The following is a 16,398-nucleotide window of genomic DNA, read 5'->3' as shown; positions in this document are numbered from 1 at the left end:
GATGTCTTGATCTCGTCTAGCAAAATGTTTGTTAATGAGGATTTTTTTAAAGTTAAAAATATAAACCGCATCTTGAAAAACAGTGAATTGCAGCTTACCATCGACGTCTACAACGATATATGAACTAATGGACTAACGCTGTTCTATATACCGAGACAGACTGATGTGTTGGTGTATGATGGAGCTTTTATTTGGAGGTTCGCTGTTGAGAACAGCAGGATTATCTGCCTTAACAATTCTACTTGATCATGATCAGTCAAATGCTTCCACGTACAAACGGAAAGTGCTAATTTTAAAGCGTCTAAATAACAGTGTTCTTCGAACTTCGCCTCAGATGTGAAACGACCGACCGGTGATGAGTGATTATTTATGTTTTGTATCTAGTTACAGCACACTATTGATTCCATTTCAACATGGCTCATCGATATTTAATTTGTCTTGCTGCAAGGGGTGAGTTAAAGACGTACATTGCTAATGCATGTGTTAAAATAATCTTGACATGCCGAGGTTACAAAACACCGGCTGGTTAAACATAACAACCCAGCTGATCGATGCATGATACTGACCTTCAAACTACAAAAACACAACAACGTGTAAACAATTCTGGATAAGACTTATTTACTGTTCATATTTAAATATATATACAAACCTGGACATATTGACTGAAAGCAGCTTCTGATCTTCTTAGTTTGGATTGAATATATATTTTCACTAAATTGAAGTAAACAGATAGAAGTAGGGTTAGTACTACAGTTAAATTCAAGTTCACTTCCATCCTTCTCAGCTCCCAATCACTGTTTATACACAGTTTGACAGCATTTACTTATGCTTCTCATGGTGGTTTCAATGATAATCAAAGTGTCACAATTCTCGAATATTTCTCAAGAATAACATTAAATAAACATTGTGAACTGTAATGTATTTGTGAACCATTTATGTCAGCTAGCTTAAGAGTCAGTAGTATGAAACATTCACAATATATAATATGAAAAACTTCATTTTTTTAGTAAGTATATTGTAAGTAAATAATTAGTAGGTGCTTTTAATAGTGCAAATAGCCAGGTAAATTTTTATGTGAATTAATTTCATATTAGAGTACATTTGTATGAGCATGCATAGTGTGATTCTGTAATGGCACAAAACTACTTTCAATTTTGCTTTTAAATGACAAGTTTTGATCTCTATGATATGGTGACAGAAATGGATGTCTGTATATTGTAATAGTCTATATGACATTTCATCATGTAGGTGAACTGAATTGGTGCAGACAAGGGGAGATAATTTGTGCAACAGTAAATGGGATATTGTGAATCAAAAGTTGAAGTTTAGTCCTTATTCCATAAGATAGAAAAATGCTAACATAAAAAAATTGTCATATATACAAATGTTCACCAACTGTTCTTAGAGTAGAGATCTAGACTTTGTAACAAAGTATGTTTTACAGGTTTAGTGAACTCTTTGTAAACAACATTTATGATACACAAGTCTAAGCTTGGATAGTTCAAATCAAAGTTATATTTAATGGAGGAAAAGTCTGGAATGAAGTGTGTTAGATGAGATGGGATATGAGAATGGTCATCCTAAACATTGTGTATGACATGTGCTGTCAGAGTAGTGCTTATTTACTTCATAGCAAAGGTCCTCTGAGGTCTTTAGCTTCTTTAGCAATGAGTTGATATAGAACACTTGATGATTTACTTCTTCAGGCTCTTAGCCCGTTGTCTTAACCTGGCTTTAAGTAGCTGCTCAGAATTATCATAATAATGCAAAGTATCAAAATATGAAATGAATTCTGATAAATTGTATTCAAATAATCTATATTCAGCCTTTACCTATTCTTCTATATTTCATTTTATGATTTCTGTGTTGATAGCTCCTCTCCAGGGAGTGCTAAGCCCTTGTAGAAGCTGTGTAGGAACAAGTCAGAAATGGTAAGTAAAGTATTATTCTACCTTATAATCATATAATTTCTCAAACACTGTTACCTTTCCATCGAAGCAACCAGAGTTCAACTTCTCAATCAGACATGAAAAAGTATGGGGTCCCAGGTCTGACCAGTGAGTTAATATAAAATTTTCCCTGGTCACTCTGCAAGCTTTCTTGCATTATGTATATTTCTTAGACTCCTCACATACCTCTATTGACACCAACAAACTTAAAGAGATTAGCATAAATTGATGGGAAGTGTTTTATAATTGTTAAGAAATAAATGAAGTCAGTTATTAAGATTAACTGAATAGATTCCTTCTTAGGAAATAAAAATGAATATCATTACAATAAAATCATGAAACTTGAAAAACGTTGATCATCACAAAACACTAGTCAATTTGGTTTTCTCATGGATTGATTATTTGGGTAACAAAAACTTATATCTTATTTTGAAAGAAATTTATTGCAGATGTACATAAAATTATAGGAAATAAAAGTGGAGAGTATACAAAATGATTTTACACTCAAATTGACTTGATAAATCAATTTTATTGATAGAGTTGCAGTTAATGATCATTTTGTAGACACTATATTAGGTTTGCTTATATATTTCACTTTGTCATTTACAGCACCAATAATACATCTTTTGATGCCTAAAAGACTAAAAAGACTTTGATTCAGGGCAGTGTGGTTTCCTTCAGTACCCCATGGTACATTGACAGGTTCTAGGAGCATACTGTTAATTGTTCTTTTATTATCAATATTTGTTCAGGGAGTTCTGGTATCATCTTTATTACAGGGGGGGATATCATCTGTGGGTGTAGTATCTGTAGTAACATGTATTTTAAATTTTAACATGACATCAGGGGAGTGACTTATTAAAGGAGCATTCTACTCAACAAGAGATATGTTTAGGATTCTAATACCAGGTATGGGCTTATTGCCAGACAGGTATCGTACTTGGGAATCGCAAAGAAAAATAGTGAAGATGTCCATGAATTTTACTGAATGGATCACATCAGCCTATACTCTACACATTTTCCATTGACTTTTGTTGAGATCCTTTCACCTCTTTTGTAATAGTCCTAATAGGAAAAAAAACAATTTGGCTAAATTTTGACACTGAAACAAAAAAAGAAACTGGTGGATGTGTGGTGCGAAAACTCTGCAAAAATGAACAGTTATATGCAAGGGCAGAACACACTCTGGGCTGAAGTGTTCTTGTATACAATACTGTCTGGTACATGTACAGTAGGTTGTAGATATACAATGGTATGAGTTGTAAGATAAGATAAGGTGTGATGATTTGTGGTATTTATGATTCATTTAATTATCTTACTGTTTTGCAGGTATTCAAGGAGTTCAGTATCTCCACTCTTACAAAACAGACATTCCCCACCACACAAAGGCCTCACACCTGTCACATATATTACCTGCTCGTCACATAATCTCTCACTAACTGTTGATGAATGCTTCAGAGACAATCAACCTAAACATATACATTTTGGTAGCTCTTGTATAGGTAAATCTGTAGATTATAGAGTATTAAATCACCCTGTGTTATCAATAAATCGTCATTTCCATACGACTACAACTAATCGAAAAGAGGAATCAACTGTTGAAAAAAGTGTGAAAGCTTTACAAGACAAACCTCCAGACACAGAGCCTAAAGCAGCACCAGTCGCAAGTGCCCAAGAGACTCAGGTGGTGGCAACAAAGACTCTATGGCAACGCTTTGTGGCTGAGTTGAAGCATTATTATCATGGGTTTCGACTGCTGTGGCTGGATGTAAAGGTCTGCAGAAGGTTAGTGTGGGCACTGCTGAATGGCAAACAGCTGACCAGGAGAGAAAACAAACAGGTAAATTTTGTCCAGACAAATAGCTCTATATAAATTAATGTCATTGCTTATGATGATGACTTTATCATTCTTCTTTGCTCAATACCTTTGATTCAAAGTACATGTATGTAGAAATCATTGGTCTTTCATGTTCAAAGTACATGTATGTAGAAATCATTGGCCTTTCATGTTCAAAGTACATGAATGTAGAAATCATTGGCCTTTCATGCTCAAAGTACATGTATGTAGAAATCATTGGCCTTTCATGCTCAAAGTACATGTATGTAGAAATCATTGGCCTTTCATGCTCAATGTACATGTGTGTAGAAATCATTGGCCTTTCATGCTCAAAGTACATGTATGTAGAAATCATTGGCCTTTCATGCTCAATGTACATGTGTGTAGAAATCATTGGCCTTTCATGCTCAATGTACATGTGTGTAGAAATCATTGGCCTTTCATGCTCAAAGTACATGTATGTAGAAATCATTGGCCTTTCATGCTCAATGTACATGTGTGTAGAAATCATTGGCCTTTCATGCTCAAAGTACATGTATGTAGAAATCATTGGTCTTTCATGCTCAAAGTACATGTATGTAGAAATCATTGGCCTTTCATGCTCAAAGTACATGTATGTAGAAATCATTGGCCTTTCATGTTCAAAGTACATGTGTGTAGAAATCAATGAAGAAATCATTATTCATTGTTCAGCATTTGTAAGACAAAGAATCCAATATGTAGGCTAAGGAAATAAAGTACCTAATCTATCATTATGGGAAGCTAAGTACCAAACATTTATAAGACCACAGTAAATACCCATCACGTCAATGATAGAAACACATTTCACAATTTTTTTCTTTCTTTCTATATTTACATTAAAATGATTATTGATATGGTTCCAGCTGGTGAGAACGTCTGCTGACCTGTTTCGACTTGTGCCTTTCATGGTATTCCTTGTAATTCCTTTCATGGAGTTCCTTTTACCTGTTGCCCTGAAACTCTTTCCCAACATGTTACCCAGTACTTTCCAAGATGACAAGCCTGGCAGTAAGAAGGAGGTACAGTGGTTTTCATGTTATTTTACTTTGTCTGATAGCTGCAGATAACTGCATTTTTATGTTATACAATGTACATTTAGTATAAAGACTCCAACATATGTGTACCTGGATTAGTCATACATGTATACTCCTAGATATAACACTATGGATCAGTATGTTGTTCTGATTGACTAGTCACATTAAACATTAGTTATTCATTACACAGGAACTGTATTTGGAAAATGATATCCACGAAGTTTGACTGATTTTAGTGCATACTTACTGTATTTTCCCCTTTCCATTCATGACTTATAAATGTTGATCAATGATCATTTTAGAAATAGCATGATGTCATGTTATATTATGAACACTCTATTGATCTGACTTAACATCAAATTATTTTTATCTACAGCTGGAACTGAGTAAAAAGAAGCTGAAAGTTAAACTGGAGATGGCAAAGTTCCTTCAGGATACCATCGAAGAGAGTTCCCTGCAGTCAAAAAAGGGCAAGAAAGAGAGCAAAATGGTGGGAGAGTTCTCAGAATTTCTACAAAAGGTAATGTTACTTTGTCTGCGTCGTGTCTATGTTGTCTGTTACAGATTTACATGTGGTCAGACAGTAAACATGTAACTATCTTTGGGACAAATGTCTACAGAATGATTTCATTATATCAAAAGAAAAAAGTCAACTACCCCGGTACCTATAAAGCTTATAGAAGGAATCTGGTGATTGAAAGCACATATCACATGAAGGATATTATAACAACATTATCATATGTCACAATAGATATAAGTTAAATCTCATAACAAGATGACTTGAAGGAAACAGATAGTGATCTTTATGCTTGGATGTCAACATAAACATAGTCAAAACTCATGTTCAATAAACCTAGGGCAAAACGTGAACAAAAGAAAGATTTGTATGGAAACTCTGAAAAAGTTCATGCAGAATAGGACTAAGTGTTCTAGAAGGGTAAGCATCTCCTGCTTCATTGATGATATCTGTCATGTTATTCTTTATATATAATGACTATTTGTTGTTGTTACTATGTTTAGACTAAGATTTTAGGATATATCCAGTTTGAAAATTATTTGTTTGCTTACAAATGAATTAAGCTAGTTTTGTACTCATTTTAATGTAGGTGCGTCAGGAAGGCTTTGTTCCAGAGAATGAAGAGATTCTACGGTACAGTAAGCTGTTTGAGGATGAGATAACCCTAGAGAATTTGACCAGACCACAACTTCAGGCACTTAACCATGTATTAAACATCCCAAACTCATATGCCCCTGATAACATGCTACGTTTTCAACTGAGAATGAAACTACGACAACTATTCGCTGATGATAAGGTATTCTTATTTTCTAGTAAAAAAACACCAAGAAAATGCCAACACAGAGATACTTCTTATGTAAGAGCTTGTACAGTGATATGATGTGATTTTATCTATAGATTCATATATTGTTTTGAATATTTAAGTGTAATAACCTTTGAACTTTATGTGGAAAATCCAAATAAAAGAATGAAAGTGTCTTCAGATTAAAATCACATGGAATGATAGCTATTTCACAATTTCTAAACATATCATAAAAATGGCATAGCTTAAGCTTAGAATGAAATGTAAGTCCAAAACAATGGTGGGAAATGTAAAATGTCCTCTGAAGTTACCGGTAGCAAGATATAGCGTATCAAAAACCATGGGCAGACTGTTTATGGTTGAGTTGTCTCCCCTTTTATATTGCTAACAATTTGATTTGTGTTTAGCAACCATCAATGGCCAGGGTGATTTTAGGCCAAACTTCTTTGTTGAAAGGTCTAGTAAGAAACTGGTTAGGACATCAATGCTTCATTGAATTAAATGAATTATCATTGCACTATTTTTGGTATGAATGTATGTAACAAGTCTTTAACACAGAGCTATTACTGACAAACTTGAAGGGTGTTATGATCCTAATTAACATACAATGTAAATGAAGTCTGGTAGAGCTTTCAGTAAAGGATGTTCCTTGAGCACATTTTGTTATTTCTGACAAACTGCATGAAGCAGGTGAATATTTATGCTGGTCAGCAACAAAATTTAATTATATGTGTTATATTAACACAATACCACAGTATCTTAACAGATACTTTGTTTTTATATGTTCATTTTGATAGAATAGGTTTACTTGATTAAGTCATTCATGTGATATTGTGAAGTGCTTGTAACATCTACAAGTGTGACAATGTCAGTGAGATATATGATGTGGTCACATGACCAAATGGTATTATAATCTCGCTACACACGTTACCTACTCTGTATGTGTACATACAATGGATGTTCGTCTGCTGAAAGGCTGTAATAATAGTGGACATAAAACCTATTAAACAGATAAACAAGCATTGGATGGATGTAGAGTATATCTTATAAGTAAGTTGGTCAGCTTGCATTATAGTAATATACCATGTGGGTTTTCCATTGGCATTCTGGTTTCTTCCTTCACTGACCGAAGACTCCTTGCACACTTTCTCCAGACCGTCAATAAATATTTGTATTTGTTGGTATATCATGTTTTTCTACAGCGGTAAAATATATGACATTTGTAGGACATGTTAAACATGTATAATCATTAAATGGGGTATCAGTTTTACCAATTCATGTTTTTATTGGAGTTAAAACTTGTATTGATAGATGATAGAAAAGGAAGGCATAGACAGCCTAACAACCTGGGAGCTGCAGTCAGCAGTACGAGCAAGAGGAATGCGTGCTTTAGGTGTGTCTGAGGAGAGACTAAAGGTACAACTTCAACAGTGGCTGGATCTGCATCTGACACAGAAGATCCCAATATCTCTCCTTCTCCTCTCACGGGCGCTCTACCTCCCCGAAACTCTCTCTACACCTGAACAGCTGAAGGCTACTATCTCGGCTCTGCCAGAGTCTACGGTATGTCTAATGCGTAGATAAGGTTTGGAAAGCAATTGAAAAGGAACAGTTGCATTGTCATGAATAAAACTTGAATGATTTGAAATATTGGAAGATTATTTTTGATATTGAATTGGGAATTTCTCTTCAAATTAAAGATTGCATTTTATCATTCTAACCCTATCATTCAGTAACAAGATAAGTTAGTGTATTGTCTGGAATATTTTTCAATCAATTTCATTTACCTACAAAAATTTGCTGTATGGGAAGTGTTTATTCTGTCCTCTTCTATGTTTCTGTAGGATAAATCAGTTTTTTTTTAAACTTGGTAGGTATTTAAGATACCAAGTTGACACCTGCTCTAGCTGAGTTTAAAGTGGAACAAATTGATCGCATAATTTATTAATATATTATTCTTTTAATTTGTCAACAGTTTTTACTTGTACAACTGAACTTCAGTACAATGTTTTGTCTGTTGGCAGACTACAGAGGCGAAGATCAAGGTAGCTGAGATCCACGGAGAGAAGGTGGACAACAAGGCTAAGTTAGAGCTGATCAAGCAACAAGAACAGGTCATTGAGACAGAGAGGAAGGCAAAGGATGAGGAACTAGAGAAAACAAAGGCAAAGGATGAGGAACTTGAGAAAGCCAAGGTGAAGGACGAGGAACTTGAGAAAACGAAGATGGAGGAGGTCAGTGCTTAACATATAAATATCATTGTCGTTTTTAAAATGTAATCTGCACTTCAGATTTATTGAATTCAGATATCCTTCTGTATTGATCTAAGTTTTTTGTGAAAAAATGTTTTTGAAGGATGGGGGGCATAGTGGAGCATAGTGTCACAAAATATACCCCCACCCCACAAAAAAAATTGGGGGAAATGTAAAAGAGCATATACTGCAATAGCTTTCTTCAAATAGAGATTTGGCTATGCTTAATATTTATTTTGGTAGTTAAAACTCCAGTTAATAGGTCTATCACAAATGTTTTTTTTTTTCTCATTTCTATTAACTTCTCATAAACTAAAATAAAAGGCCTGGAGGCATGATATTTGGGTGGTATATATATACACCAGATGAGTGTTATAGGCCCATTGGGCCTCTTGATTTGTTTTTATGATGTGATTCATGTTGATGTGGTGTAAAAATATTTCTCCTTATCAGACAGTTAATGGGATGAAAGTAAGACTACACCTAGGCAACCAAAACATGAATAAATGTGTTGTTAATCAACTTTCATAATAGGTGATAGAAGAGGTAGAAACACCAGCCCCACCTGAGAAAGAAGTTGTGGAACCAGTGATGGTAGACACAGCACCTATCATGGAGGCCAAACCTACAGAAAGTAAGACAAATATAGTGTACTTGAATATCAACTGATAACTATGTGTTACATATCTGTACCCTTCTTAGCTTCAAAGATAAGACACAATGATCTACAGAAATGAAACCAATTTCTGGAATTTTCAGATATAATGTTAAGTTAAAGGCAAATTTTACTGTAGAGTTGTATGTGTATACATAATATTTCTGAATGTCCTCAAAATGAATATACAGTTAGGGTGACTGTAAACAGTGAGGGAGACTTTATATAGTGATGATGACTGTAGACAGTGATGTTGACTCTAGACAGTGATGTTGACTGTAGACAGTGATGTTGACTGTAGACAGTGAAGGTGACTGTTGACTATAGAGAGTGAGGGTGACTGTAGACAGTGAAGGTGACTAGACAGTGAAGGTGACTGTAGACAGTGAGGGTGACTATAGACAGTGATGTTGACTATAGACAGTGATGTTGACTGTAGACAGTGAAGGTGACTGTAGACAGTGAAGGTGACTGTAGACAGTGAAGGTGACTGAAAACAGTGATGTTGACTGTAGACAGTGAGGGAGACTGTAGACAGTGAGGGTGAATATAGACAGTGAGGGTGACTAGACAGTGAGGGAGACTGTAGACAGTGAGGGTGACTGTATAGAGTAGACAGTGAGAGTGACTGTAGACAGTGAGGGTGACTGTAGACAGTGAGGTTGACTATAGACAGTGAGCGAAACTATAGACAGTGAGGGTGACTGTAGACAGTTAGGGTGACTGTACACAGTGAGGTTGACTGTAGACAGTGAGGGAAACTGTAGACAATAAGGGTGACTGTAGACAGTGAAGGTGACTGTAGACAGTGATGTTGACTAGACAGTGAGGGAGACTGTAGACAGTTAGGGAGACTGTAGAGAGTGACTGTAGACAGTGAGGGTGACTAGACAGTGAGAGTGACTAGACAGTGAGGGAGACTGTAGACAGTGAGGGTGACTGTAGAGAGTGGACAGTGAGAGTGACTGTAGACAGTGACAGTGACTGTAGACAGTGAGGGTGACTGTAGACAGTGAGGTTGACTGTAGATAGTGAGGGTGACTGTAGACAGTGAGGGTGACTATAGACAGTGAGGGAAACTGTAGACAGTGAGGGTGACTGTAGACAGTTAGGGTGACTGTACACAGTGAGGTTGACTGTAGACAGTGAGGGAAACTGTAGACAGTGAGGTTGACTGTAGACAGTGAAGGTGACTGTAGACAGTGATGTTGACTGTAGACAGTGAGGGAGACTATAGACAGTGAAGGAGACTGTAGACAGTGATGTTGACTGTAGACAGTGAGAGTGACTGTAGACAGGGAAGTTGACTGTAGACAGTGAGGGTGACTGTAGACAGTGAGGGAGACTGTAGACAGTGAGGTTGATGTAGACAGTAACAGTGACTGTAGACAGTGACAGTGACTGTCGACAGAGAGGATGACTGTAGACATTGAGGGAGACTGTAGACAGTGATGGTGACTGTAGACAGTGAGTGTGACTATAGACAGTGAGGGAAACTGTAGAGGGTGAAGGTGACTGTAGACAGTTAGGGTGACTGTACACAGTGAGGTTGACTGTAGACAGTGAGGGAAACTGTAGACAGTGAGGGTGACTATAGACAGTGAAGGTGACTGTAGACAGTGATGTTGACTATAGACAGTGAGGGAGACTGTAGACAGTGATGTTGACTGTAGACAGTGAGGGTGACTGTAGACAGTGAGGTTGACTGTAGACAGTGAGGGAGACTGTAGACAGTGAGGGAGACTGTAGACAGTGAGGTTGATGTAGACAGTAACAGTGACTGTAGACAGTGACAGAGACTGTCGACAGAGAGGATGACTGTAGACATTGAGGGAGACTGTAGACAGTGATGGTGACTGTAGACAGTGAGTGTGACTAGTTGTTTTATTTCAAGAAAATTCAAACTTAAAGACTGCATTAATTTAAAAGATATCTGTCTACAAAGGTCACTCTACATAACAAATTGTTAACTATATAGGCCATTTGTATATGACAAATACCTGTCTGTAAAGGTCACCTGTATAAACCAAATACCTATCTATACAGGTCACCTTTAGAAAATCCACCTTTATATAACAAATCCCTGTTTATAAAGGACACATTTATATAACATATACCTGTCCAGAAAGCCGCAATGGCCATTTGTCTCCCTTTTGTGCCCTTTGTTGGTAAGTTTGACTCTACATACATCAAATAAAGTTACCATAAGGAAATATGACATCATCTTTAGAACAACATCACATGAAACATTTGTGTATGACAAATTGCAAAGCAAAAATTAGTTCTGTCAGAATAAGAGATTAACTGATCTACTGATAAACAGATAAAAGAGGATTGATGTTTTGAATTTCTGTTACTAGCAATGGTGGATGCAGCCCCATCTTTAACTGAGAAGGAGGATGAAGAGGAGGAAATCACACCAAAAGAGTTGGAGGATATCGAGGCTGCCCTGGGTGAGATTGCACATGAAAAGGCAATTAATATTGACCAGGAGAAGATCAAAGACCTGAAGGAGGATGTAGAGGAATACAAGGAGGTAAGGATGGTGTTAAATGGTCAATTCTTTCAGTAAATCACTGAAATATTTATGTAAGTTCAATGTTTTCTGCCTCATTTAATTTCCAAGGTAGTGAAACACTGGTCATCTCATCTAAATAATAGTATATTGTTAGATAATTGTGATGTTGTTCACAATGATAAACAAAATCTAAAGACACTGTCATACATGGGTCATTTCAGTTATATAACAAACTAGATATACAAGGTCAAGGTCAACTTCTCAAATGTTACCATTTTGATGTAAAACCTTCAAAAGTCTCTTTCCTTATCTTATAACAAAGTTGAACAAGGATTTTCTCCTTTAACTAGTTGTTACATTAAAACATTGTTAAGGTATAGATACAGTAGACCTGCCCTGTGATAATGATTTTGTATAATCTCTCTGATATCTTATGGCCACGCTTTCCTTGTTTATGTTTTGCCTAAAACACTTATACATTAACAATTTCCTTTTTTTGTACCTAGGACTTAGAAGACTTAAAGGCTGTGATATTGGACAAGGGATTAGAGGAGGACCTTGTGGAGTCCAAGGGTGCCAAACGTCTCGCTAAACAGGTCAACAAGCTGATTGACACCATGGACTCAGAGTTTGCTAAGCTGCACACAAAGAAGGAAGAAATCCAGGAAGCCATAGAAATGGGTGAAGTCAAGATAAGACGAAGTGCTGAGTTCAAAGAGGATGAGGAGAAACGAGATGCATTCCTGCAGAAAATGGCAGAGGAAACGTATGTTGTCAAAGTTCTTAAGTTTTTACATTTTACTTGATAAAGAAATAGGATGTTGGCATAATAAATAGATACTGTTTTTAAACTTTTTGATTTGTTATCCTCATCTTTCCAAGAAAATTCTAGACTTTCCATCAAAAGTGTAAGATTACAAACCAAAAATGATGCAGGAGTACCATGTATTTGAAACATTTTATCAGGTTTATCTTTAGTCTGGAATTTTATGTAAGACATATGCATGAATGAGTTGTGTCCCTTGCAGGAGGAATTTGATCAGCATCAATGACCTACTGCTGGCCCTAAAGAGACTTCAGAAGGTGCCAAACGAGACCAGACTCCAGAGGATCGCAGAAGTACTCGATGAAGACAAAGATGGAAACATTGATATTGGACATGTGCTCAAGGTTTGTGTTGTCCTGCAGGTTTCCAGTGTTGTCCTGAAGACAAAGATGGAAACATTGATATTGGACATGTGCTCAAGGTTTGTGTTGTCCTGCAGGTTTCCAGTGTTGTCCTGCAGGTTCTCAGTGTTGTCCTGCAGGTTTCCAGTGTTGTCCTGCAGGTTCTCAGTGTTGTCCTGCAGGTTCTCAGTGTTGTCCTGCAGGTTCTCAGTGTTGTCCTGCAGGTTCTCAGTGTTGTCCTGCAGGTTCTCAGTGTTGTCCTGCAGGTTCTCAGTGTTGTCCTGCAGGTTCTCAGTGTTGTCCTGCAGGTTCTCAGTTTTGTCCTGCAGGTTCTCAGTGTTGTCCTGCAGGTTTCCAGTGTTGTCCTGCAGGTTCTCAGTGTTGTCCTGCAGGTTCTCAGTGTTGTCCTGCAGGTTCTCAGTGTTGTCCTGCAGGTTCTCAGTGTTGTCCCGTAGGTTCTCAGTTTTGTCCCGCAGGTTCTCAGTGTTGTCCTGTAGGTTCTCAGTGTTGTCCTGCAGGTTCCTAGTGTTGTCCTGCAGGTTCTCAGTGTTGTCCTGCAGGTTCTCAGTGTTGTCCTGCAGGTTCTCAGTGTTGTCCTGCAGGTTCTCATTGTTGTCCTGCAGGTTCTCAGTGTTGTCATGCAATTCCAGTTCATTATACACATATCAAGATCTCTGGCAGTATGCTTAAGTAATCCATTCTTTTAATGTAAACTTTGCAGCCATCGTTGTTTTCTGTGAAGAATGTTTTATTACAGAAAATGGCAGAGACTTTGCTGAAAATTTTTTTTAAGTATTCTGACTATAAGCCGTGGCAACTTCTGTCAGACCTATAGATCAAGTCCTTATATAATGCAGAAATAGAAATCGTTTCATCACATGTTGAAGGATTAGAATTAGCTTTTAGCTTATAATTAAATAAAACAATGAAAGACTATTGGGTTGAAGATGCACCATTGGAATCTGTATACTGTTCTTCAGATGAAACAAAAATATTGTACGAAAACTAAAACAATTGCAGCTAAGAACATTTAACTGGAATTACATGCTTTATAATGATGAGATATTTTCCACAATAGCCATTTGAAGAGCAGAATTTTAGCGTCTGATTTTTTATTCATATTTTAAGACTCATCATCTTCTTTCTTTTCTACACAAAAGATGTGAACAATGTTTTATTATATCCAGTTTTGAATTAAACTTTTAAGACAACATAATATTTCATAATATAACTTATGAAAAACTACAGGTGATAGAACTGCTGGCCAGGGAGAATGTTAAACTGAGCCCCACCCAGGTAACCGATGTCATTGACCTGCTCAAGAAGGAGTCCATTATTGAAGAGGAAGAAAAAGCAAAGGAAAAACAAGAGAAACAAAAGAAACAACAGGATGAGGAAGACTGTAAAAAACAGGAAGCCAGCGGCTGAGGTGAGTATAGCAAGCTTTGTTTATAATACACACAAACTATACAAAATATTAAGATGTTGCTTTGGGTGTCAAGATTGACATGAGAAACAAAAGACCTTGTTCAGATTCAGCAAATGTCAAAGCTTTGAGTGTTTTTTTTAATACTTGTGCTGTTTTTAACTACTCAGTGTCAAAAAAAGTGTGAGATGATGAGTCAAAGTTCAACGCAAATTATTCATATACATTTAGTGCAACAATCACCACAATTTTATAACTTGTAAGTTGATTAAAGATGCTCAAAGGAAGGTTCTGAAGCATGGCTGAATTTTTAATTTTTTCCTCCATTAGAGGATTGAAAAACAAGGCCAAGGGACCAAAAGTTTTCATTTACAAAATGTTAGAAGAATCACTTTAAACAAACACAAAAGAGTTTTTGTCATTGTTTCTTTTAGACCCTGCTGATTAAAATGAAGACAAGTCTGACACTGCTTGTGGACATTGTTTGTCACACAGTCATATACAGTCAGTCCATCAACCACAAAGACATGAGGGAGTGGTGAGTTCTGTCTAGATATCGACAGTAAATATGAAGATAAAGACTGAAGACAACTTATCTCAAGCAGAACTGACAGTGGTGAGGTCAGAAGTAGACCTTGTGCCCACAAGAAAAGACAGAAAGCAAAAAATTTTCTGTCACAGTATATACAAAGAACAGGCAGTACCTAAGGACTTGTGGTACAGCCTGTTATTTCCTGGGCATAAGGAAATGAAACACTGAACAGGATTTATATATCAAGGCATTTGCTTTTGTCTGTGATGTACAACATATAATTTTAGATGTTGATTATGGTGCCTAGTGATAAATACTATGAAGCTGATTTCTGTACAGTAAGGTATAAAAATGTCTACAAATGATGATTTTTCCCTGGATTTTGCTATTTATATGAATATTTCTGTAATGAGATTAAATGGTTTCATTTTGAAATTGAAATTTCAAAAAATATGTTGAAAACATAAAAGAAAACATAATTTATATATTGATGGATTTAATCTCAGAAAACTTTGATATACAGTCTACATCAATTTCCAAAACCCATTTGTTCATTGATATGATGAGATATTACATAGTTGATGGAATTTTTGTACACTTTACACCTGAAACCTAATACTGAAATTAAGCATAATGCCAAATTTGACATGTATGTAACTTCCTCTACCTTCAAGTCTACAGCTTGCACATCCTTCAAGAAATACAAACAAATGTTGCCCACTAATACACACAAGTACAGCAGGGCATGCTTCAGTTTTCTATGTGGGGAAAAAATTATTTTTATCTTGCAATGAAAAAACTTATTACGTCATTTTAAAAATTTTTTTTTAACAAACTGTGAGTTAGAATCTTGCTCTTTGTGCATAAAGTCACACAAAAATACAAAATCAGAGAGTATATGACAATCATTGAGGTTTATTTGACATTTGTGATAATGAAATTTAGTGATTTTGTTTTCTTTTTAACAAGAAAGTCTTTAAATGTCCTTTTCACTCAAACCAATTTCAATGATTTCCTTGATTTTATTTATTCTCTTTTTTAAAAAGAAAAAGATGTCCAGTACTTTTTTTTTCTTCCTCATAATTGAACCATTAGTTTTCATGTCCTAGGTGTTAGTTTGGATGCTAGTTGTTTAATAACAAAAATGTAGATACGTTAACTGGTGGTTAGTATATACGAGGTCTCTATGTTGTTGGCACCACTTCACAGTGTCGTTTATCAAGCATAACTCTGAAAGTTTCCAAGGTCCTGTTAAGAAATCGTTTGACCATAGCACGTTTGTTTAAAATAAGGTTCTGTGAACTTTAGTACACAGGACTCGTAACATATACATGTATGTAGACTTGACCATCTCTTAGAAAAAAATCCTCTTAACAATAAAATGATAAAAAATGGACATAAATCTATAAGGCATTGATATCAAACAGATGTTTTGGTGTGGTGCACCCTAATGGTCTACATATTTATGTATCATGGAATAGTTTTTGCTGCGGTGGCCAAGTGGTTAAGGCGTTCGACTGCATTATCACTAGCCCTCCACCTCGGGGTCATAGGTTTGAGACCTACATGGGACAGTTACCAGGTACTCGCCACAGGTTTCTGGGAACTCTGGCTTTCCTCCAACCAAACATGTCACATCCGTCAATGACCTTCAATGATCCTGGCTTTTTAAATGTGTGAAACAACAA

At 36.2% G+C, this 16,398-nt stretch overlaps 1 protein-coding gene across 1 annotated transcript; it reads left to right on the top strand.

Annotated features, from left to right (window-relative positions):
• Nucleotides 1–358: 358 nt before the first annotated feature.
• Nucleotides 359–15,685, top strand: LOC132564978 (mitochondrial proton/calcium exchanger protein-like). The gene is made up of 14 exons (XM_060229584.1): nt 359–450; nt 1,874–1,931; nt 3,279–3,789; nt 4,671–4,826; nt 5,218–5,361; nt 5,948–6,154; nt 7,472–7,723; nt 8,185–8,394; nt 8,947–9,046; nt 11,428–11,603; nt 12,092–12,351; nt 12,614–12,755; nt 14,001–14,181; nt 14,613–15,685. Exons 1-13 carry the CDS (start codon nt 414–416, stop codon nt 14,178–14,180), a joined length of 2,433 nt encoding a protein of 810 aa, XP_060085567.1. The 5' UTR covers nt 359–413; the 3' UTR covers nt 14,181; nt 14,613–15,685.
• The last annotated feature ends 713 nt before the right edge of the window (nt 15,686–16,398 follow it).

This window comes from Ylistrum balloti, unplaced genomic scaffold (genome assembly GCF_031769215.1).
Source record: "Ylistrum balloti isolate Yb309-2 unplaced genomic scaffold, AGI_CSIRO_Ybal_v1 Utg369684, whole genome shotgun sequence".
NCBI lineage: Eukaryota > Metazoa > Mollusca > Bivalvia > Pectinida > Pectinidae > Ylistrum > Ylistrum balloti.
This window is presented reverse-complemented; position numbering and strand designations above follow the sequence as displayed.

Bases quoted from the DNA above. Each gene is read 5' to 3' on its own strand.
- LOC132564978 (XM_060229584.1), top strand. From the start codon at position 414: ATGGCTCATCGATATTTAATTTGTCTTGCTGCAAGGG. The intron at 451-1,873 runs GTGAGTTAAAGA...CTGTGTTGATAG, and splicing joins AATTTGTCTTGCTGCAAGGG to CTCCTCTCCAGGGAGTGCTA. The intron at 5,362-5,947 runs GTAATGTTACTT...ATTTTAATGTAG, and splicing joins TCTCAGAATTTCTACAAAAG to GTGCGTCAGGAAGGCTTTGT.